Genomic DNA, 21496 nt, shown 5'->3' on the forward strand with positions numbered 1-21496 from the left:
CCAACCCCAATTCAGCCTATCTCTGAAGATGGCTGAAGATGTACTGAAATGCTGTCTTCCTACAACTGCCTTGTAATAAACCTTTCTCTGTCCTCCATTATGTCTATTTCACATACGGGGGCAAGTGGTTGGACCTAATTTGAGACTTCTGGACTTTGGGCCTGGAGTCTAAAAAGTTGGTGTTAGCATGGCACTTCAGCCCTACTTATACATATAATTCTAGCAACACAGAGCGCTGAGATCTGAGATTGCAGTTTAGAGCCTGCTCAGTTGGAAAATCCATTAAGACTTTTATCTAATTAACTTCCAAAAAACAAAGCCAGAATTAGAGCTGTGGCTCAAGTAGTAGAGTTCTAGCTTTGAGCACAATAGGTCAGGGATAGCATGCAGGCCCTGAGTTCAAGCTCTAGGACTGGCACGTGTGCACATGTGCATGCACGCATGCACACACACACAGCCTGTTTCAGCTGTTCAGAGTAAGACAAAAGGCATGGACCAGGGGGCCGGGAATATGGCCTAGTGGCAAGAGTGCTTGTCTCGAATACATGAAGCCCAGGGTTCAATTCCCCGGCACCACATATATAGAAAGCGGCCAGAAGTGGTGCTATGGCTCAAGTGGCAGAGTGCTAGCCTTGAGCAAAAAGAAGCCAGGGACAGTGCTCAGGCCCTGAGTCCAAGCTCCAGGACTGGCAAAAAAAAGAGTATTATCATTAAAAGGCATGGACCAGTTAATGAAGGTCTGATTGGGGGGAGGGGAACCAGAGAGGTACTCATGGTGGAACGGTCAACAGAGCTTCAGTCTGATATGAAACCAGAGGCACTGTGATGATGGTCAAGTTAACAGAGAGGCCCAAGTGTGACCAATAACACTAGTTTTAACTTTTTATTGTTTACTCAGTATTTATTTCCCCTTGGACTGGGGTGTCAGGAAAATTATCATCCAGATGAATTTAAGATCAACTCTGCCACCTCAGAAATTTCACAAAGAGGAACTCCCTCCCCCCAAATCATGCACAACAATATTCATGATCAATCATCCTGAATCTAGACTCAAAAAACAACATAAAGAAATTAAGTTCCCCCAAATTCTCTTGCTACCTATAGACCCTGGAGGAAAGTGATTGCCTATCTGGGGTTACAGGCTATGGAGAGAAGAGTCAACATGCAGGTCTGAACTATCCATGGGAAGACTTTCTTCAAGGCTAGACTTTGAATGGTGTCTGAGCATTTACTTACATTTCAGAAGTATTCCCACTATTCCCCATAGTAACTAGCTCACTATGTCTAAACTACTTACATAAGCAATGGGGTTAATGCTGAACACTTGATTTCCTTTCAGGAGTGTGGAATTTGGTTACATGCCTGTCAAACAGTACATGGGGGAAGTGAGCACATCCTGAATGGGTCCAGGAAGAGAGGACTCTTATGAACTTGTGCCTGATCTCCCTTGCCCGCCCCCCCTTTGGTCCCATACATCATTTCCCTTCACTGATTCTTTTAGCTATACTAAATCACAGCCATGAATGCAACCATATGCTGAGTCTTGAGACATTCCTGAGCTTTCAGCTTTGTTTTGAGATGCTGGCACAAATATGAACAATCCACCTCACGGATAGACTTAGGTCATCACCATTTACCTTACCATGGAATAGATCCTATGGGTAGTTCCAGTTAGAAATGCTTTGGGCTGCAAGTAACCATACTAGCAAATAATAGAGTGAACAAACATGAGATTCATGTCCATCCTCAAAGGGACTGATGATATGAGTTCCATTGCTCAGAAACCTTCGGCCACCAAGTTGGAGTATCTAATTCTATAGACTGACTCTAAAGTCCTAAGGTGTTCGTTGAAACTGATGCATAAGAGGCAGCATGCAGACTTGGGAGGAGCTGGAGTGAGAATTTCTTTGATATTTCCTGGTAATTCTGGCTGACAAGGGATTTGGATAACAATATCCGAGTAATCTCTCCTCACTTGGAAATCCCCTCCAATAATGAACATTCCTTTGTCTCTGATCCATTCCAGGGCTGGAATTTTGGCCCTGAGTGGACATGGGAGGAGATAAGGGTGGTCTTGAGAGATTTCCCCATTGCCTCTACCCCATAGAAGGAGCCCTAGCTCAGCCTCAGGGACTATCACTGCCCCCATACTGGCATGGCACTCCAAAAACTTGACACCTCTGCTTCCTGCTTTGGGGAATCATCCCAGTGCATTGGCAAGTGTGGGGCTGGATACATAGAAATGACTCTGTTGGGAATCTAGAAGTCTTAGTCCTCCTGAGTCTTACAATATAATATCATGAAATCCCTAGAGTAGACTTCAATATTTTTTCCTCCCCTAACTCCTGTACTACCACCCTCCTCCCTCCCTCAGGAAAAAAAGCCAAGATCCTCAGCATGGCCCAAAAAGCCCTACAGCACCTGGCCCTTCTCATCTGGTTATCTATTACACTGTAAGCCAGCCATGCTCTGGCCTGTACAAGGATCCTTCGAAAATATTCTTCCCTCAATGCCTATGCACTAGATTTTCTCTGTGTTGAAGGTTCTTCTCCCTGTCACACTATAGCTTCCTTCTTATTTCACTCAAGCCCTTGTCTCAGTGCCACTCTGTCAGGAATGTCTTCCCTTGATGACATCATCAAAAGAGCCCAACCCTACTCCTATAATTCACCTCCCTTCCTTGCTACATCTTTAGCTAGTCTATTATCATTACTATTGGCCTTGACTTATGACAGGGTTACATCCCAATAAACCTATCTGAAGTTAAAAATACCTTAAGTTAAAAATGTATTTCGTATATCCAAGCTACCAAACACCCTAGCATGGCCTAGCCTGCTTTAAACATGCCCAAGAACACTTAACATTAGCATTCGGCTGGGCAGTTATGTAACACAAAGTCTATTTTATAAGGAAGTGTTGACTAGTTCATGTCATGTATCAAATACTACACTGAAAGTGAAAAACAAAACAGACTAGCTACATGGATACACTATTGCACCATTAGAAAGTCAAAAAATCAGAATGTTGAAAAATTGTACGTTGTATCACCCTAAGTTGGGGACTTTTTCTATTGTGTGGTGTGCCGGCCCACAAAGGTAAGGATTTCTGTCAGTTTAGGTTACAGCTATGTCCCCAGCTAAAATAGTTCCTGGCATACCATCAGTGCTCAGTGTGTCTGCTGAATGCATGGCTCTGGGAAACACTGTGACAGGAGGTACCCAGGAAGTGCTTGCTGAATGAACACATCACTGCATGAATGAGGATGGGGCCTCTGTTTACCTATGGGTCCCAGAGTTCCCTTGAGGCCACTTCCTGGCAGACCTGGGAACTGGCCCTCACCATAAGCACAGCTTTATTTACAGGACAAGGATGGAAGGGGGAGGGAGGGAGGAAGAAGTGAGAGTGATGGGACAGTGGGGAGGGCAGGGCTGACAAGACCCTACTTTTGCTCCCGCCTCCAAACGATGACCATGCCACTGGCGTCACTGGAGGCAAGTAGACTCTCATCACAGTTGAAGCTGACATCAAGCACAGGCGCACTGTGGCCCTGCAGCTTGTTGACTGCAGCCTTGGCTGCTCGCTCCACATCAAAGAAGTGCACGCACATGTCTTCACTGCCTGTCACTGTGTGGGCAAGAGGGAAAGGCCATCAGGAGGCTACTGGGATCCTGGGTGTGAACTCAGCTCAGTGTGAGAGGTGTGAGGTCCCAGCATGCCTTGAGGTCTGAGGGGCCCATCCCCAAGTGGGAGATCATTTGGCTCTACATGTAAGGTGTCAGATCTCTGTTGCAGGCTCTGATGTGCCCAGTGGGTTTGGGACTTTGGGTCTAAAATGATTGGAACTGGAAGTCCCAGCATGAGGCTGTTAGGCCATGAGAAGACACAAGGACCAGGAAGTCATGGCATCAGAATGTTGTGATATCTGAGCCACATTGGCAGCTTACCTGGTCCCTACCATTCCCCAGATGCCCAGGTCCCTGTCCCTCTGGGACTCACCCACACAGGCTCCCTGGCGGAAGGACATGAGAGGGCAGAAGATGCTACGCACAGGGTGCGAGCTCTGCTCAATGGGGAAGCTTCTCTTTAGCTGCAGGGTTCCCTCGTTGTCAACCACCCTGAGGAGAAGGTGAAAGAGTGAGTCAGGCTCTGCCCCAGCTCCAGGACAAAATCTAGTTTTCTATTTATTTTTGTATGTTGCTATTGGGGCTTAAACTCAGCACCCGGGGCTGTCCTTTTTTTGCTCAAGGCTGGTGCTCTACCATTTGAACCATACCTCCACTTCTTGCTTTTTGTTAGATTAGCTGAAGATAAGTAACTCACAAAGTTTCCTACTTGGGCTGGTTTTGAACTGGGATCCTCAGATCTCAGCCTCTTGAGTAGCTAGGATTACAAGTGTGAGCCACCAGTGCCCAACGAAGGATTTGAAGTTTTAGCAAGGATTTATTTTAGTATAACAAGACAAAGTTGAGAGAAATTGTGTGTGTGTGTGTGTGTGTGTGTGTATGTGTGAAAACATTTTCTCCTCCTCACACCAGAAATGGGAATAAAGATTTCTACATACAAAATTAAAATGTTGAAAAGAAAGCTAAAGTGTGGCTTAACTGGCAAAATGCTGGCTGATCAAGTGCAAGGCCCCTTGAGTTCAAAAGTCAAGTATCACCAGAAAGAAAAAAAAATTTTTTCCAGTCCTGGGGCTTGAAATCAGGGCCTGGATATTGTCCCTGAGCCTCTTTGTGCTTAAGGCTAATGCTGTACCACTTGAGCCACAGCTCTATTTCCAGCTTTTTCTGAGTAGTTTATTGTTTGTTTAGTTTTGTTTTGTTTTGCCAGTCCTGGGGCTTGAACTCAGGGTCTGAGCACTGTCCCTGGCTTCTTTTTGCTCAAGGCTAGCACTCTACCACTTGAGCCACAGCGCCACTTCTGGCTTTTTCTATATATGTGGTGCTGAGGAATCGAACCCAGAGTGTCATGTATATGAGGCGAGCACTTTACCACTAGGCCATATTCCCAGCCTGATTAGTTTATTGGAGAGAGGAGTCTCATGGTCTTTTTTTCCCCCTGGGCTGGCTTCAAGCTGTGATTCTCAGACCTCAGCCTCCTGAATAGTGAGATTAACAGGCATGAGCCATCAGCACCTGGATTGACATTTTTTTTGAGAGAGAGAGTCTCATTTTCAATCCCAACCTGGCCTCAAATGCAAAATCTTACTGCCTTAGCCTTCCCTCAATTCTGGGATTTCACGCATGCATGACCACATCCATCTTTGGACATGGTAAGTGCTTTAGGTCATTCCAGTTCACTGCTGGACTGAGAGATGCACTTGGGTAACATGACAGATGAGTTCTAGTGGCTCAAGTCTATAATCTTAGCTATAGGATGCAGAAATGTGAGGCTCAAAGCCTGTCCTCATAGAAAAATATGTAATATTTGTGTGTGTGTGTGTGTGTGTGTGTGTGTGTGTGTGTGTCCTGGACCTTGATCTCAGGGCCTGGGCACTGTCTCTGAACTTCTTTTTGCTCAAGGCTAGTAATCTACCACTTAAGTCACAGTGCTACTTCCAGCTTTTTCTTTTTATGTGGTACTAAGGAATTGAATCCAGGGCTTCATGAATGCTAGGCAAGCACTCTACCACTAAACCACATTCCCAGCCCAAATCTGTGAGATTCTATCTCAGAAAAAAAGCTGGACTGGGTTGGAGGCTTAACTCATGGGGTAGAATGCCAGCCAATGAGGAAAAGCATCAAATAATGAGAGTCTCGGTCTTGGGAAAAAACAAACTGTAACAAAAAGCCAAACTGGAGGCAAGACTTAAGTGATAATAAAACCAGACAGAAATAGAAAATGATAAGCAAGAGTGATAGGTCTGAGTTTATGCTCCAGACTTGGCACAAAAATAGGTAGATAGGGGGCTGGGAATATAGCCTAGTGGCAAGAGTGCTTGACTCGTATACATGAAGCCCTGGGTTCGATTCCCCAGCACCACATATATAGAAAATGGCCAGAAGTGGCGGTGTGGCTCACATGGCAGAGTGCTAGCCTTGAGCAAAGAGAAGCCAGGGACAGTGCTCAGGCCCTGAGTCCAAGCCCCAGGACTGGCAAAAAAAAAAAATAGATAGATAGAGATAGGCCAGGCCAGCCAGCCAGATGGATGGATGGAAGAAAAATAAGCCTCTGTTCTAAGGGAAAAGGGCTAGTTGGAGTGTGTGTGTGTGTGTGTGTGTGTGTGTGTGTGTGTGTGTGTGTGTGTGTGTGTTTAATGAATCTAGGGCCCTGTATTTTATGCCTCATTTTGTCAAACTTTAAGATGGAGATATTGAAGCTGAGTGCCAGTGGCTCATACCTACAATCCTAGCTACTCAAGAGGATGAGATAGGAGAATAATGGTTCAAAGCCAGCTGGGGAAGACAACCATGAGACTGATCTCCAATTAACCAGCAAAAATAAAAGGAAGAGTATGAGGCTCTGAGTTCAAGTCCCAGTACACACACACACACACACACACACACACACACACACACACGGAGACAATGATAGTACCTACATCACAGGCCAGTGTGAGGACTAAATAAGGAAATATGCAGAAAGCTTTGAATAGGGCCTAGCCACAGCAGTTGTGGTACAGGTACTTCCTATCGCTGTTATTACTGTTGCTATACTGACATTATCATACTGTGTACACCACATATTGTAGGCCACACACATAATCATATTGTGTTACTGCTGCTGTCACTATTACTATTATTGTTATCATTAATTTTTTCTTTTGCAGCACTGAGATGGAAGCCAGGGCCTGTCCATTGCTAGGCAAGTCCTCTACTACTGAGCTCCATACCAGGTCCTATTGTTATCATATCATAAGGAGTGCCAGCCTCTAGCCTCAGTGAAATTATTCTGATGTGGGAGATGGGCTTTTATCCCAGGCTGATGGAAGAGGCCAGCCCTTCCTTCCCAGGAGGTCCTCCTGATGGGGGATGGGCCCACCTGTAGAGCAGCAGTTTGCTGAGGCAAGCGTTGATGAGAAGTGAGGGATCCCGGGCCTCACGACTGACCCAGGAGCGAGCAGAGATGCTGGTTACTGGACTGCCCTCATGTACCACCAAACGCTTGGCCTTGGTTAGTTTCCCTGCAGGGAAAAATGAGGGTGAAAGCTGAGTCTTGGGAGGATAGAGGAAGAACTACCCAACGATGCCAGTCTGTGACCTGCCTACCTGTGGCCATATCGAAGAGGAAGGAGAAGACACTGCCACGGTCATCACCTGCCCAGAGCAGACGGCCAGGAGCATCAAAAGACAGAGCGAGGACACGACCTGTCAGCTTGCTGGAGCCACCTTTTACTTTCTTGCCCGTGGAGATGTTCATGACATGTATGTTATGCTTGGCATTCCCCACCTGTGGGATGAATGTATTCACCATCAACTCAAGCTCAAGCAGTCCCTCCTCAAGTCTGACTACAGTGGGTGGGGTAGGGAGACTATATATATTCCTGCTCTCTAGCTAGCCCCTCTTTCAATCTATCCAGAGGAAGGCAGCTGCTCATGGGATGATCAGGGTCTCAGAGCCATAATGTTTCCCCTTGGCCTTGCTGAAAGCCACAGGGCTCTTCCAGGCCTGAAGTATCATTGCAGCTCCCTTGTGCTCTGACTGCTCCATGCCATGGAATACTTTCCATATCCTTCCCCTGCCCTCTGACCAGTCTATCCTGGAGTCTGATCACAATGGGGTTGCTGTTGACAGCCCCTGAAGGTAGAAAAGAGCTGGACTTGGACTGATGGAATCAGAAGGATCCCAGGGCTCAGGCCCCATTTCAGCTTGGTCCTCCCTAGAGGCTACCATAATAAGGCTATTCCAGACCAAGAATTGCATCTCCCTATTCTCTGGCCTGTTTCCCTTCAAGCCTGGCCACAGGAAGGCTTCTAGGATGAGACCGGGGGAAGGGGTATCTTAGATCTTATCCTCTAATACCCTCAGACAGCCCTCTGGACCTAGCATGCCCGCCCTTGGTGCGCGGGCACCCTGGAGCCTGACCACAGTGAGGTTGTTGTTGACGGGCTGGAAGGTGCAGGACAGCAGTTCGGCGCCATCGGGGTCAGGGATCTCCCGGATGCAGCGGCCGTCCTCGGAGGCCCAGATGCGCATGGTGGCATCGAGAGAGGTGGACACGAGGATGTCATTGGAGAGGGACCAGGCGAAGTCGGAGACACCGCGGGTATGGCCCCGCAACACTCGGAGCACAGTAGGTGGGGCAGGCACCAGCTGGCATAGGGAGATGCTGCCATCCAGTGAGCAGCAGGCCAGGCGGTGCCGGTCATCATTGGCGAAGCGCACCCTTGGGACTGCAATGCCAAGGAGCCATTTGTGGGAAGTCAGCACACTCGTTGGGCACTTTTGGTTTATAAAAGGCTCCGAGGTGTGTACAGGGGGCTGGGACCCCACTGCACAAGGAATGGTGGCCTCAGAAAAAGGGCTTTCCTTGGCTGACAAAAGCAGTGGTGACCTCAGGAGGCCCTCTGCCAACATGCTCTCTAAATCTCAGCAGGCACTTTGCTGATTGCAAAAGTTCTGCAATTCAAAAAAGCTCCTACTGGCTGAATGAGCACTTGACCATCAAAGGTCACAGCAGCTTATAAAACCTTTGACAGTTTGCAGCCCACTTGGCCCTCTGCAAGGGAGTTAGCATCAGCATAGGCTTTGAGCTCTTCCAAGTGACTCACGAACCCAGGCAGCCTCCTGTGAAGGGCTCCCTTGAGTTTCTGAGGCCCTTCCCAGTGAGAAAGCACCAAGATTTGTAGACCACTTTGCAGAGGGCTATTGAGTTTGCCAAAGGCTTTATGGGTGGTAAGTCCTCCTTCAGAGGCGTGGTGCCAGAGGCCTTGCATTCTGGAAAAGAATGCTTTGGTTGTTTGGACAAACTTTTGGTGACAGAACCCACCACCCATACACTGGCTCACCTGCTTCATCCACGTGCTGGTCAAAGACATGGTACATGCCTGCAAAGGCATAGTTCTCACTCAGCGATGTGTCTCCAGCCATGGCCCGACTTGCTTCTGCCACTGATGTGGGAACAACACTGCCAGGAGGCCTGGATCCCAAAGAAAGTTAGAAGGTAGATAGAGTTATTTAGCCTGCCATGTCCCAGGGTCCTTCTCCTCCTCCTGAGCCCCTATTCCTTGGCTGCCTGTAATGTATACCTGTCCTCATAGACTGCACGGTTCATCTGCGCCTGCAACTGGTAGGAGCCACGGCTAACAGAACGGCGATGCCCTCGAGCCCCCAAGGCTCTAGGATCATCTTCAAAGTCCTGTAAACAGAGGATCTGGGTTAGTGTTTCTTAAAGATAGCCTCTGAGGGGGCTGGGAATGTGGCTTAGTGGTAGAGTGCTTGCCTAGCATGCATGAAGCCCTGGGTTTGATTCCTCAGTCCCACATAAACAGAAAAGGTCAGAAGTGGCACTGTGGTTCAAGTGGTAGAGTGCTAGTCTTGAGCAAAAGGAGCCCAGAGATATCACCCAGACCAGGAGTTCAAGCTTCAGGACTGGCAAAAAAAGAGGAAGAACTACTAAGGTCTGGAGCCTCAAAAGGTAACAAAAAATGAGTGTTTTTTAAGGCTGGGAGCCAGTGGCTCACACCTATAATCCGAGCTACTCAGGAGGCTGAGATCTGAGGATTGCGGTTCAATGCCAAGCTTCAGCAGGAAAGTCCATGAGACTCTTATCTCCAACTAAACACCAGAAAACCAGAAGTGGCACTGTGGCTTAATTGGTAGAGCACTAAACTTGAGCTGAAGAGCTCAGGAACAGCACTGAGGCCCAGAGTTCAAGCCCCAGGACCGACAAAAAAAATAGGCTTAAAAAACATATGTATTCTATGCCCTTACTTTGCATTGTGGCAGGACTTTTACTCTAGTGCCTGCTTCTACCTTCTCATCCTCAGTGCAAGTTTTCTGCACTGAGAATGAGAGGTGTGTGTGTGTGTGTGTGTGTGTGTGTGTGTGTGTGTGTGTGTGTGTGCGTGCATGCCAGTCCTGGGGCTTGAACTCAGGGCCTGGGTGCTGTCCTGAGCTTTTTTTGCTCAAGGCTAGTGCTCTACCACTTAAGTTATAGTTCTACTTCTGGCTTTTTGGTGGTTAACTGGAGATAAGAGTCTCACGGACTTTCCTGCCCAGGCTGATTCTGAACTGAGATCCTCAGTTCACAGCCTCCTAAGTATATGGGTGTGAGAGCCACCAGTGCCCACTTTCTTTCTCTACTCTCAGTCTCGCTTCATTTATGTTTTAGTTATCACCTTGTTTGAGGGATCTTCACTAATCATTCCAGAAAACATAGCTTTCCAGCCAAGTACCAGTGGCTCACACCTATAATACTAGCTATACAGGAGGCTGAGATCTGAGGATCAAGGCTCAAAATCAGCCCAGGCAGGAAAGTCTAAGAGACTCTTCTCTCCAATTAGCCAACAAAAAGCCAAAGTAGATGTGTGGTTCAAGACATAGTGTGCCAGCCTTAAGCAACAAAACTAAAGGAATGGTTCATAGCTCTGAGTTCAATCCCCAGTAATGGTACCCCTCCCCCAAATAGCTTACCTTTTTCACTCAGCCTAGTTCTTCTATATATGTGTTTGTGTGTGGTGCTGGGGATATAACCCAGTGCCTCATGCATACTAGACAAGCATTCTGTCAATAAGCCACATCTCCCATACTAAATCCTAGTCCATCTGACTTTTTTTCTTTCTTCTTTCTTTTCTTTCCTTTTTTTCCAGTCCTGAGACTTGAACTCAGGGCCTGGGCACTGTCCCTGAGCTTCTTTTGCTTAAGGCTCGCACTCTACCACTTGTGTCACGTTCTGGCTTTTTCTGTGTATGTGGTACTGAAGAATTGAACCCAGGGCTACATGCATGCTAGGCAAGCACTCTACCACTAAGCCACATTCCTATCCCCTAAATGCTAGTCCTTTCTCATCTCTCAAGTCCACTTTATTTTTCCATCACTACAGCATGGTAGTTTATCTGGATTGCTGTATGTTTACCACGTTTGTTTCATTTATTGTCAATCATGTTTATTGGCTAAGTTAGTATACTATCTCTAGACTCTGCTGACCCTAACAGCCTAGAACAGTGCCTCATTCACTGCTGCAGGTGCTTGACAAGTCTGTGGTAACCTAGAGAGGTAGGTAGTGTGCCCAGAAGCTCACCTCCATTCGGTCAAGGGTGGTGCGGCTGCTACGAATGATGCTGTTGCTATAGGCTCGAGCACTGCCTGGTTCAGAGAGAGGTCCGTACCGCTGGCCCAACAGCTGGCCCCGTAGCCTCAGGTACTGCCGGCGCAATGCTGGGGGGTGCCCAGCCTTGGCATTCTCCCGCAGCAACTGGCTGCGCCGGCGAATATACTGGGTCCGAAACTGTGGAAACGTTGGTGTGCGGTAGGCGTTGTACCTGTGAGGTCAGGAAGCAGGGTGGGCAGCAGGCATGGGATACAGAGACTCAGTCAGCTGGGGACAAGATGGCCAGACTGATCAAGTGGCAATAGATACTGTGATAGGGTTGGTTTACAGTAATAATAGGCATGGAGAAACATTAATAATGAAGACCACTGAGTCAGTCTCAGTCGGCAACTCTGTTTGTTTTGTTTTTTGCCAGTCCTGGGGCCTTGGACTCGGGGCCTGAGCACTGTCCCAGGCTCCTTTTTGCTCAAGGCTAGCACTCTGCCACAGCGCCACTTCTGGCCATTTTCTATATATGTGGTGCTGGGGAATCGAACCCAGGACTTCATGTATATGAGGCCAGCACTCTTGCCACTAGGCCATATTCCCAGCCCTCAGTCGGCAACTATGTTGGGGCTGGCCAAGCAATCCAGTCAGGGCCATCAGTAACAGCTGAGAGGAGTCTAGCACGATGGTAGAACACTGGTGTAGCAATGGAGGCTAGTGTGTCATAATGATAAGAGTTAATGCAGGGTGGTGATACGGATCACACTGGGGTAGTAACGTTGAGAATCAGGGAAGGTGGCCAGCAATGAGGGTCTTGGAAGTCAGCAACCTGGGCTCCATTTCCCCCTTCCAAACAGACTTTATGCATGCACATACTTAACCACATTTCCCCTTCTCTGAACCCCGCCAATCTCTCTTGGTGTTTGCAAGCTCACTTCAGGCATGCCCAGGCAGCCACACAAGGTAAATTCTCCGCCCAGTCTCAGCTATCGCCATTACGCATGCACCATAGTAAGTTCCGCTCAAACCCCACACCTCACCTCGCGTCCACTGCTAAGACTTGCTGCCACACAGCGGCCATTCCCCGGCTTCCTCTTCTGGCGTGTCCGCCTGCGGGAGCCTGCAGGACAAGGGCTTGGAATGTCAGCATCCCAAGAAAAGGCATCTAGTTCCACCCTGTCTGCCAGGTGACTGTTGCTATTGACACTGAGTCCCTCCAGACCCGAGATGTCGCGAAATCCCCATAATACTGTCACCATGGTCATCACCCCAGCCCTTTCCTTCCTGGGCAGCGCCCCAGTGACTCACAGCAGCTATTCAGACTTGACCCCGCCCCTTCCCGGTCTCCATGGCAACGTGAGTCCCCCGCCCAGCAATTCTTGCTTGACATTTCCCACCCAGCTTGCCACAGCCGCCCTCCGCCTTCCCTTCTTGGGTCCAAGAGCTTAGTCTAGGACCGAGGACCACCTCTGGGGCTGCCTCCGGCTCTTGAGGCCCCCAGGGCGGCCCTGAGACCAGTGTCACCCGTTCCTTCTGTCTCTCTTCTCCCTTTCTCAGGCTCCAGGTAAGATGGCTGCCTGCTACCAAAAAGAGCTGCCGAGCCCAGAACAAATCGATAGGAACCTTTCCCTGGGCGTGGGAGTCTCGCAGGCGCACTAAGGGACAGTAGCTTCCGGCACAAGGACTGAGGCTCCACCCCTTGAGTTCTACCCACCCCCGTATGGCACTTTTTGTATGTCTATACAGGGATAATGTGCTGAGATCATAGGGACTGGAGTGAGTCTGCAAAATCATCCACTAGAAATCAGAAATAGAACTTGTAATCATTCACTAGAATTCAGAAATCTGACTTTCTTGTTAAAGAGTGATTTAGTTCCCTTCTTAGCTGCATAAAATTGACAGAGCAAAACTGGAAAACTAGAATAAATCAATCATACAGGCAGAGATCTTTAGAAAGCTGTTCTTAGAATGACTAATGGGCCTCTGGATACCATTATGAGAAAAGCTAGCCTGTGTGTGCCTGGATTGGGGGGCGGGAGGGGCGGGTATCAGTGGATTGGGAGTGTTTTGACTTGGATGCTCCAGAGAGCATGAGGCTTAAGTCTCTAAGGGCAGAAAATAAAATTAGGCCAAACCAACTTTGAAGTTTGGACCTAAGGAAGCTCTCTGAATCTTTTTTTTTTTTAATTTAAACAAATTGAAAGCTGCATCTCATAGCCTAAACTGACCAACTCATGATCCTCTTGCCTCCCAGCTGGCTTTAAACTGTTCACCTTAACTTCATGAGGATAAACACAGCTTACTAGGTTGAAATTGAAAGTGTAATTGTTATACTGTTTGTATTTTAATATCAACTGAGTAACGTGAAAATTTGTTCTCATAAATTGTCACCAATTTGTTTTGTAATAAATTCATTTAATTAAACAATGTTTTTGAGCCTTCTTAAATGAGACATTCAAAAATATATTAACCCTTTTCTGTATTTTAACAAACATATGTCACTGTGGCCAGGTGTCAGTGGCTAGTGCCTGTAATCCTAGCTACTCAAGATATGATGATCTTTGCTGCAACCCAACCTGGGCTCTTATTTCCAATTAACCACCTAAAACTTTGACTTGGAGGTATGAGTCAAGTGGTACAATGTTAGCCTTGAGCAAAAATAGTTAGGGGACAAGTAGTAGCTTAGGAAAAAAAAAACCATTCTGTCGACAGGATGTTTGGAGAAAAGAGATTTACAAGGCAATGGTTGTTTTAAAGGATCTGTCTAGGGGTTAAAGTAATACTGTAACTCATAACTGCTAAAAAAATAAGTTAATAAAATAAACTTCCTGTTGGTAAAGGAGGGCTTCACAGAACCACTGAGTTAGATTCTGCCACCAATGCTAGCTTTCTTTTTTTTTTTTTTTTTTTGCCAGTCCTGGGCCTTGGACTCAGGGCCTGAGCACTGTCCCTGGCTTCTTTTTGCTCAAGGCTAGCACTCTGCCACTTGAGTCACAGCGCCACTTCTGGCCATTTTCTGTATATGTGGTGCTGGGGAATCGAACCCAGGGCTTCAAGTATACGAGGCAAGCACTCTTGCCACCAGGCCATATCCCCAGCCCCCCCCCCCCCTTTTTTTGAGGAAGCCTTTGTTTTGTCCTTCCAGTGTCCTCACTCCTTTCTGTCACTCCCTTTCTGTGTTGTGACCCATAGAGACAAAACTGTTACTTAGTAGCTATGGCAGACAACATTGTATCAATAGCTAAGAGCAGCAAAATCCGCAGCCATCAGGGAAACCTAGCTTTGAGTGCGTGTGCTCAGATCACTTAAGGTGGAAGCACAGGACATGCAAAAGGACGTAAAGTGCTTTGTTCTTTTGCCAGTCCTGGGGCTTGAACCCTGGCTTCCTTTTGGTCAAGGCTAGCACTCAACCACTTGAGCCACAGTGCCACTTTCGGCTTTTTCTGTTTACAGGTTGCTGAGGAATCAAACCCAGGGCTTCGTGCATGCTAGGCAAGCACCCTACTGCTAAGCCACATTCCCAGCCCCTTGTAAAGGGCTTTGTAAAATTCAAATTTAAAGCCCGTGCTGGTGACTCACGCCTGTAATCCTAGATACTCAAGAGACTGAGATATGAGGATTGAAGTTCAAAGCCAGCCGGGCAGGAAAGACAGTGAGAATCTTATCTCCAATTAACCACTAGAAATCCGGAAATGGAGCTGTGGTTCAAGTGGTAGAGTGCTAGCCTTGAGCTAAAGAGCTCAGGAACAGCGCCCAGGCCCAGAGTTCAAGCCCCACCACGACTGACAAAAAATAAAATTCACATTTACAGAATAATCAAGTCAATTCAAATCCCCCCCCCCAAAAAAAGAAAGAAAAAGTTCACCCTGAGTTGCTAACTTAGCACTTTCCTTGTTCCTATAACAAATGATCAGTTTGTTCTCATGTTAAATACCCTTTTAGATACAGCTGCTAAAGAATAAACTGTATTTCACTGCACAAATATGCAACCTCAATGAAACCACAAACATCTATTAGACTAAGTGCTTATATGTATTAAAATAATCTCTTTTTTTGCCAGTCCTGAGGTTTGAACTCAGGGCCACTCTCTAAGCTTCTTTTGCTCAAGGCTAGCACTCTACCACTTAAGCCTCAGTGCCACTTCTAGCTTTTTCTGTTTATGTAGTACTGAGGAATCGTTCCCAGGGCTTCATGCATGCTAGGCAAGCAATCTACCACTAAGCCACATTTAATCTTAATAGGAATATTGTGGGCCCTATTACTATCTTTGTTTACAGATGAGGAATTCTGAAGGTGTGGGAGTTCAAGGGCAGCATTCTAATTAACTGGCCCCTATTTATGACCAATGCTGGATTTCTTGTGAAGTTCTTCATTCATCACAAATGCTACTGTGATCAGTATTCTCACAAGCACTTATAATCCCACATAGACAAAGTGCCACCCCTTCTGTTGGTCCTGGAGCTTGAACTCAGGGTATAAGCACTGTCCCTGAGATATTTTGGTCAAGGGTAATGCTGTACCACTTTGAACCACAGTTCCACTTTTGGCTTTTTGGTAGTTAATTGGAGCTAAGAGTCTTGTGGACTTTCTTGCCCAGGCTGGCTTCAAGCTGTAATCCTCAGATCTCAGCTTCCTGAGTATGTAGGATTATAGACATAAGTCACCAGCATCTGGCTATATTTTGTTTTTGTTTTTGGCCAGTCCCGGACTTTGGACTCAGGGCCTGAGCACTGTCCATGGCTTCTATTTGCTCAAGGCTAGCACTCTGCCTCTTGAGCCACAGCACCACTTCTGGCCATTTTCTGTATATGTGGTGCTGGTGAATTGAACCCAGGGCTTCATGTATACGAGGCAAGCACTCTTGCCACTAGGCCATATCCCCAGCCCTGGCTATATATTTTGTGTGTGTGTGTGTGTGTGTGTGTGTGTGTGTGTGCGCGTGCGCCATCCTGGGACTTCAAGTCAGAGCACGGAAACTACTTGAGCCACAGTTCCACTTCTGGCTTTTTGGTGGTTAACTGGCTTGGAACCTCAGTCTTTAGATCTCAGTCTTCTGAGCGGCTATAATTACAGGTGTGAGTCACTAGCAGGTTTCCTGCTCTGGTTAATTTTTATATAGTCTCACGTTTTGCTTGGGACAGCCTGAACCTCCTGATTATGCTTCCCTCCATAACTGGAATAACAAGTGCATATCATCATGCCCAGATTTTTTTTCTGTTGAGATGAATTTCACAGATTGTTCTGCCTACAACAGCAATTCTCCCAATCTCAGTCTACCATGTAACTAGTATGACAGGTGTGTGACAACACACGCAGCTGTTGGTTGAGAAGGGTTCTCATGATTGTTTCTTTTTGCCCAGGCTTTCCTGTAAATTCAATCCTTCTAATCTCAGCTTCCCTAGTGACTAGGATTACAGGTATGAGCCAATGGTACCTGGCATACATTTTTTTATTTTGGGGGACAGGTTTCACTCTATAGCCCATACTGGCCTCAAACTCAACTTCTGCCTTAGCTTCTTAAGTGTTATGACTACAGGACCCGGTAAACATGACCAGCTTTCACTTTTCTTTTCTTCTCTTTCTCTCCTTCCTTCCTTCTTTCCTTTTCTTTCTTTCTGTGGTATGGCCTAAGCTGGCCTGGTTTTGCTCCTCCTCACCTCTTCCCCCTAAGTAGCTAGGATGACAGTTACATACCACTATGCCCAGCTATTGGTTGAGATGAGGTGATGCAAATTTTGGGGGGTGGGGCTGGGAATATAGCCTATTGGTAAAGTGCTCGCCTCATATACATGAAGCCCTGGGTTCGATTCCTCAGCACCACATATATAGAAAATGGCCAGAAGTGGCACTGTGGCTCAAGTGGCAGAGTGCTAGCCTTGAGCAAAAAGAAGCCAGTGACAGTGCTCAGGTCCTGAGTTCAAGCCCCAGGACTGGCAAAAAACAAAAACAAATTTTGGGGGGTGTTGCAAATTTTTGTGTAGGCTGATCTCAAACTGTGATCCTCCTGATTGCTGATTCCCAAGTAGTTAGGATAACAGGTGTGAGCCCCTGGCACCTGGCCTCAAGAAATATTTTTAAAACTTCATCAGAAGGCTTAAAGTTCCTAGAAACATAATCTAATGATAGGATTGTTTTAAGTATGATTCCATAATCACTGCATATAAAGTGTTTGTATGCAAACACTTACTATTACTTTAAGGAGCAAATATAACTTGGCCACAAGTGGAAGCTCGCCAATTCTGAGAAATGTGGTGTCATGTAAGTCATATAACCTGTTTGTCATTCAGTGATTCAGCCTCTTCATCTGTAAAAAAGCAATGTGTTATAGGGTAATTGTGAGGACTAAGTAATAATTGTAAAACTTCAGCTTTAGCCAAGCAACAGTGCCTTGCGCCTGTAATCATAGCTACTTAGAAGGACCTGAGGATCACGGTTTGAAACCAGCCTGGGCAGGAAAGTCTGTGAGACTCTTTGTTTTTGTTTTCTTTGCCAGTCCTGGGGCTTGAACTCAGGGCCTGGGCACTGTCCCTGGCTTCTTTTTGCTCAAGGCTACCACTCTGCCACTTGAGCCCTAGTGCCACTTCTGGCCTTTTCTATATATGTGGTGCTGAGGATTCGAACCCAGGGCTTTATGTATATGAGGCAAGCACTCTTGCCACTAGGCCATATTCCCAGCCCCACTGTGAGACTCTTATCGCAAATAAACTACTCAGAAAAAGCTGGAAGTGCTGTGGCTCAAGTGGTAGAACTCTAGCTTCAAGTGAAATAAGCTCAGGGACAGCACCTGGGCCCAGAGTTCAAGCCCTAGGACTAGCAGAACAAAACTAACAATGACATACTCCAGTTTTAATTACTTGTAAAACTTCAACTAGTATCTGGACCAGAGAAAATGTCCACTAAAATGTTCCCTATTGTTTTAAATACTTTTCTTGGTAATAGATTGGCCTGATGGGTAATTCCAGATGCAGAATCACATGAATTAGAATGAACATAGCCTCTCAAATATTCTGCATTTTTCAATTTTTAACCATTTACTCATTTTTATTAGGTTACTTTTAATTTGAACAAGCTGATGAAATAAGGCACTTTCAGCTTTTTAGAAGCTTAGAAAGGGGTAAGCTGCGTGCTGGTGGCTCATACCTATAGTCCAGCTGCTCAGGAGTCTGAGATCTGTGATTCAGAAACAGCCTGGGCAGACAAATCTGAGAGGCTCTGCCTCCAATTAACTAGCAGTGTGCTGTAGAGGTATTGTTATGCCAAGTCGCGAAGCCACCACCAAGAAGACCACCGAGACTCAGACATTCCGAAATGCAATAGCAAGGCAAGACTTTATTCAAGCGGGGCCTCGGCCCGGGCCTTGTCCTACCCACCGACACAGCGGAGGTTAGGAGCCAGCCTCGAGCTGCGATTACACAGGGCTTATAAAGGCAAAAGACAAAGTTACAGCAATCAGGTGTTTAAGCAAGCAAGATTACGGGTACAAATCTGATTGGCTCAGGGTTCGAGGCATTCTAGGGGCGGTTAGAGTTAAGCATTCCCAGGCGGTTAGAGTTCTTGACCGGCTGGGCCCTAATAATCTTGCCCTGGGTTTGCTCAGACAACAAAACGGAGGCTGCCTGAAAATAGGGTTTACTTTTAACTCTTCATTCCCCCCTTCAGTATGGCTCAAGCTGTAGAATCCTAGCTACAAGAAAAACCTTGCGTGGGCTGGGAATATGGCCTAGTGGCAAGAGTGCTTGCCTCGTATACATGAGGCCCTGGGTTCGATTCCTCAGCACCACATATACAGAAAATGGCCAGAAGTGGCGCTGTGGCTCAAGTGGCAGAGTGCTAGCCTTTGAGCGGGAAGAAGCCAGGGACAGTGCTCAGGCCCTGAGTTGATGGCCCAGAACTGGCCAAAAAAACAAAACAAAACAAAACAAACAAACAAAAAAAACCTTGAGGAAGTGCTTGAGGCTCTGGGGCTGGAGGCAAGAGTGCTTGCCTTGTATACATGAAGCTCTGGGTTCCATTACTCAGCACTACATATATAGAAAAAGGCCAGAAGTGGCACTAGGGCTCAAGTGGCAGAGTGCTAGCCTTGAGCAAAAAGAAGTCAGGGACAGTGTGCAGGCCTTGAATCCAAGCCCCAGTACTTGCATTTACAAAAGTGGGGAAGGGGGAAATGTGGCCTAGTGATAGAGTGCTTGCCCAGCATGCATGACGACCTGGGTTTGATTCCTCAGCACCACATATATAGAAAAAGTCAGAAGTGGGCACTGTGGCTCAAGAGGTAGAGTGCTAGCCTTGAGCAACAAAGAAGCCAGGGACAGTGCTCAGGCCCTGAGTCCAAGGACTGGCAAAAAAAAGGAAGGAAGGAAGGAGCTAGACAGCGGTGGTTTATGCTTAGCTATTCAGGAGCCTGAGATCTGAAGATCTTTGTTCAGAGCCAAACTGGACAGGCAATTCCGAGTCTTAAAAGCAGGACCTGGAGGCCACTCAAGTGGTAGAGTGCCATCCAGGAGCAAAAAGATCCCAGTTGCAACACACACACACACACACACACACACACTCACACAGAGAGAGAGAGAGAGAGAGAGAGAGAGAGAGAGAGAGAGAGAGAGAGAGAGAGAGAGAGAGAGGAGAGGGAGAGAGAGAGAGAGAGAGAGAGAGAGAGAGAGAGAGAGAGAGAGGCAAACAGGAAGAAAGTATTAAGTATTTTTCAGAAATTGGTACTTGCCATAAAGAAAATAGTCTTGCTGAGTTTTCGGGGATGAGAAATAAATTTGAGCTGGATCTGGAATAAAAAGGGGTCAAAGTAGCTGAAGGTACAGCGCAACTGCCAGGCATTTTGGGGGGGAGGCGTTTTGGGGTGATCCCCAGCAAGGGAGAAAGTACCAGAAAAATGAAGCTCTGGATATTGTAAAGGTCAGTGCAGCTGTCCTGGGCTGAATCAAGGCAGGAAGAAGTCACATCACAGGGTTAATACTGGGGTCATACTTAATTCAACTTCCCCAGTAAGGACTCAGTCCCAGACTATGGGTCTGGGAAGGAATGGGTCCCAGATTGGGAAGCTAAAACAGGAGGGTCATGGTCAGCCTGGGTCGTATAGAACTGTATAATGAAACCCTATAGCAAAACCAATAAATAGCAAAATGGATCTATTCCTGCCAGTCATTTGAAAAGTAACTAAAGCTAGCCAACACATTATGAAGAATTGTTTTTTTTTGTTGTTGTTGATTTTTTTTTGCCAGTCCTGGGGCTTGAACTCAGGGCCTGGGCACTGTCCCTGAGCTTCTTTTGCTCAAGGATAGCACTCTACTTGAGACACAGTGCCACTTCTGATCTTTTCTGTTTATGTGGTACTGAGGAATCGAACCTAAGGCTTCATGCATGCAAGCCAACCACTCTACCACTTACCGCACATTCCTAGCCCCAAGAATAGGTTGTTATATCTATTTCACACAAGCAACTTAATTAGCTGGAAGGTGGGTGCTGTTGGCTCACATCTGTAATTCTAGTTAGTCAGAAGGCTGAGATCTAGGGTACAAGGTTTGAGGATTGAAGCCAGCTGAGACACACAAATCCATGCATTTCTTCCAATTAACTAATAAAAAGCCAGTAGTGGAAGTTTGGCTCAAGTAGTAGTGTGTTAGTCTTCATGAAAACACGAAGCTGAGTTCTAAAAACAATAGCACAAAAATCTGATGCTGGGAACAGTAGAAGAGATTACTGAAAAAGTTTGTTCTCTATGGTTCATTTGTATATCAGATTCTACATTTCTTGCCTTATAGAAACTATGTAACAACTGGAAACACCTTAACAAGGGAACTAAGGTCCCTTTCAACTGTGGGACCTCACTCTAGTATGCAGATGATCCTAATTTCTTGGGTTCTGAAGGATATTGGGTCTCCACAAAAGGTATATATACCCCAGAAAAAAGTGAAATTCTGTAGGCCATATTGTAACTCCACTCTTGACCCCTGAGGAAAGAAAGGCCTTCTTAAAATTAGACACATCAAAGAAATAGCTCAACACTTACCTGGGAATGATTAGGGTTTGGATCTCTGGCCTTAAATAACTAAACCCCTTTATGTGGCAACACAGGATCTGATTATAAACACTTAGAGTGAACTGAAACTCAGAAAGCCTCTCAATGCTTAGAGGTTTAACAGTAACTTCCTCAACCCTGGGAATTCTAGATGTAAGTAAGCCTTCCAGTTAATATGTAACTAAAAGGAAAGGTGTGACATTCAAAGTACTTATTCAAAGGTGGGGAGAATTCTGTAGCATATGCCTTATTTTTCAAAATTAGTGGAT

The 21496-nt window shown here is 46.5% G+C and overlaps 1 protein-coding gene across 5 annotated transcripts; it reads right to left on the reverse strand.

Moving 5' to 3' along the window:
* Positions 1–862: 862 nt before the first annotated feature.
* On the reverse strand, positions 863–21289 carry Wdr13 (WD repeat domain 13). Of its 5 annotated transcripts, none has more exons than XM_048336082.1 (10): positions 21219–21289; positions 12238–12317; positions 11183–11423; positions 9189–9298; positions 8949–9079; positions 7963–8333; positions 7209–7389; positions 6982–7123; positions 3997–4115; positions 863–3624 (listed from the first exon to the last, which is right to left on the reverse strand). In XM_048336082.1, exons 2-10 carry the CDS (start codon positions 12276–12278, stop codon positions 3440–3442), a joined length of 1521 nt encoding a protein of 506 aa, XP_048192039.1. In that variant the 5' UTR covers positions 12279–12317; positions 21219–21289; the 3' UTR covers positions 863–3439. The 5 variants fall into 5 exon arrangements, with proteins under 5 accessions (XP_048192039.1, XP_048192040.1, XP_048192038.1 ...); XM_048336083.1 differs by lacking the exon at positions 21219–21289 and adding an exon at positions 12821–12839; XM_048336081.1 differs by lacking the exon at positions 21219–21289 and adding an exon at positions 12665–12813.
* Positions 21290–21496: the final 207 nt, after the last annotated feature.

This window comes from Perognathus longimembris, chromosome 28 (genome assembly GCF_023159225.1).
Source record: "Perognathus longimembris pacificus isolate PPM17 chromosome 28, ASM2315922v1, whole genome shotgun sequence".
In the NCBI taxonomy this organism is placed as follows: Eukaryota; Metazoa; Chordata; class Mammalia; order Rodentia; family Heteromyidae; genus Perognathus; species Perognathus longimembris.

What these genes read in the sequence shown, in the direction of transcription:
- Wdr13 (XM_048336080.1), bottom strand. Translation starts at nt 12,362, where the DNA reads ATGCCTTTTCTTGGGATGCTGACATTCCAAGCCCTTGTCCTGCAGGCT. An exon ending in CGTGCAGTCTATGAGGACAG is followed by an intron (nt 9,080 to 9,188) that starts GTATACATTACA and finishes TTTGGGATCCAG; the next exon opens with GCCTCCTGGCAGTGTTGTTC. An exon ending in CCAGCACGTGGATGAAGCAG is followed by an intron (nt 8,334 to 8,948) that starts GTGAGCCAGTGT and finishes TTGGCATTGCAG; the next exon opens with TCCCAAGGGTGCGCTTCGCC.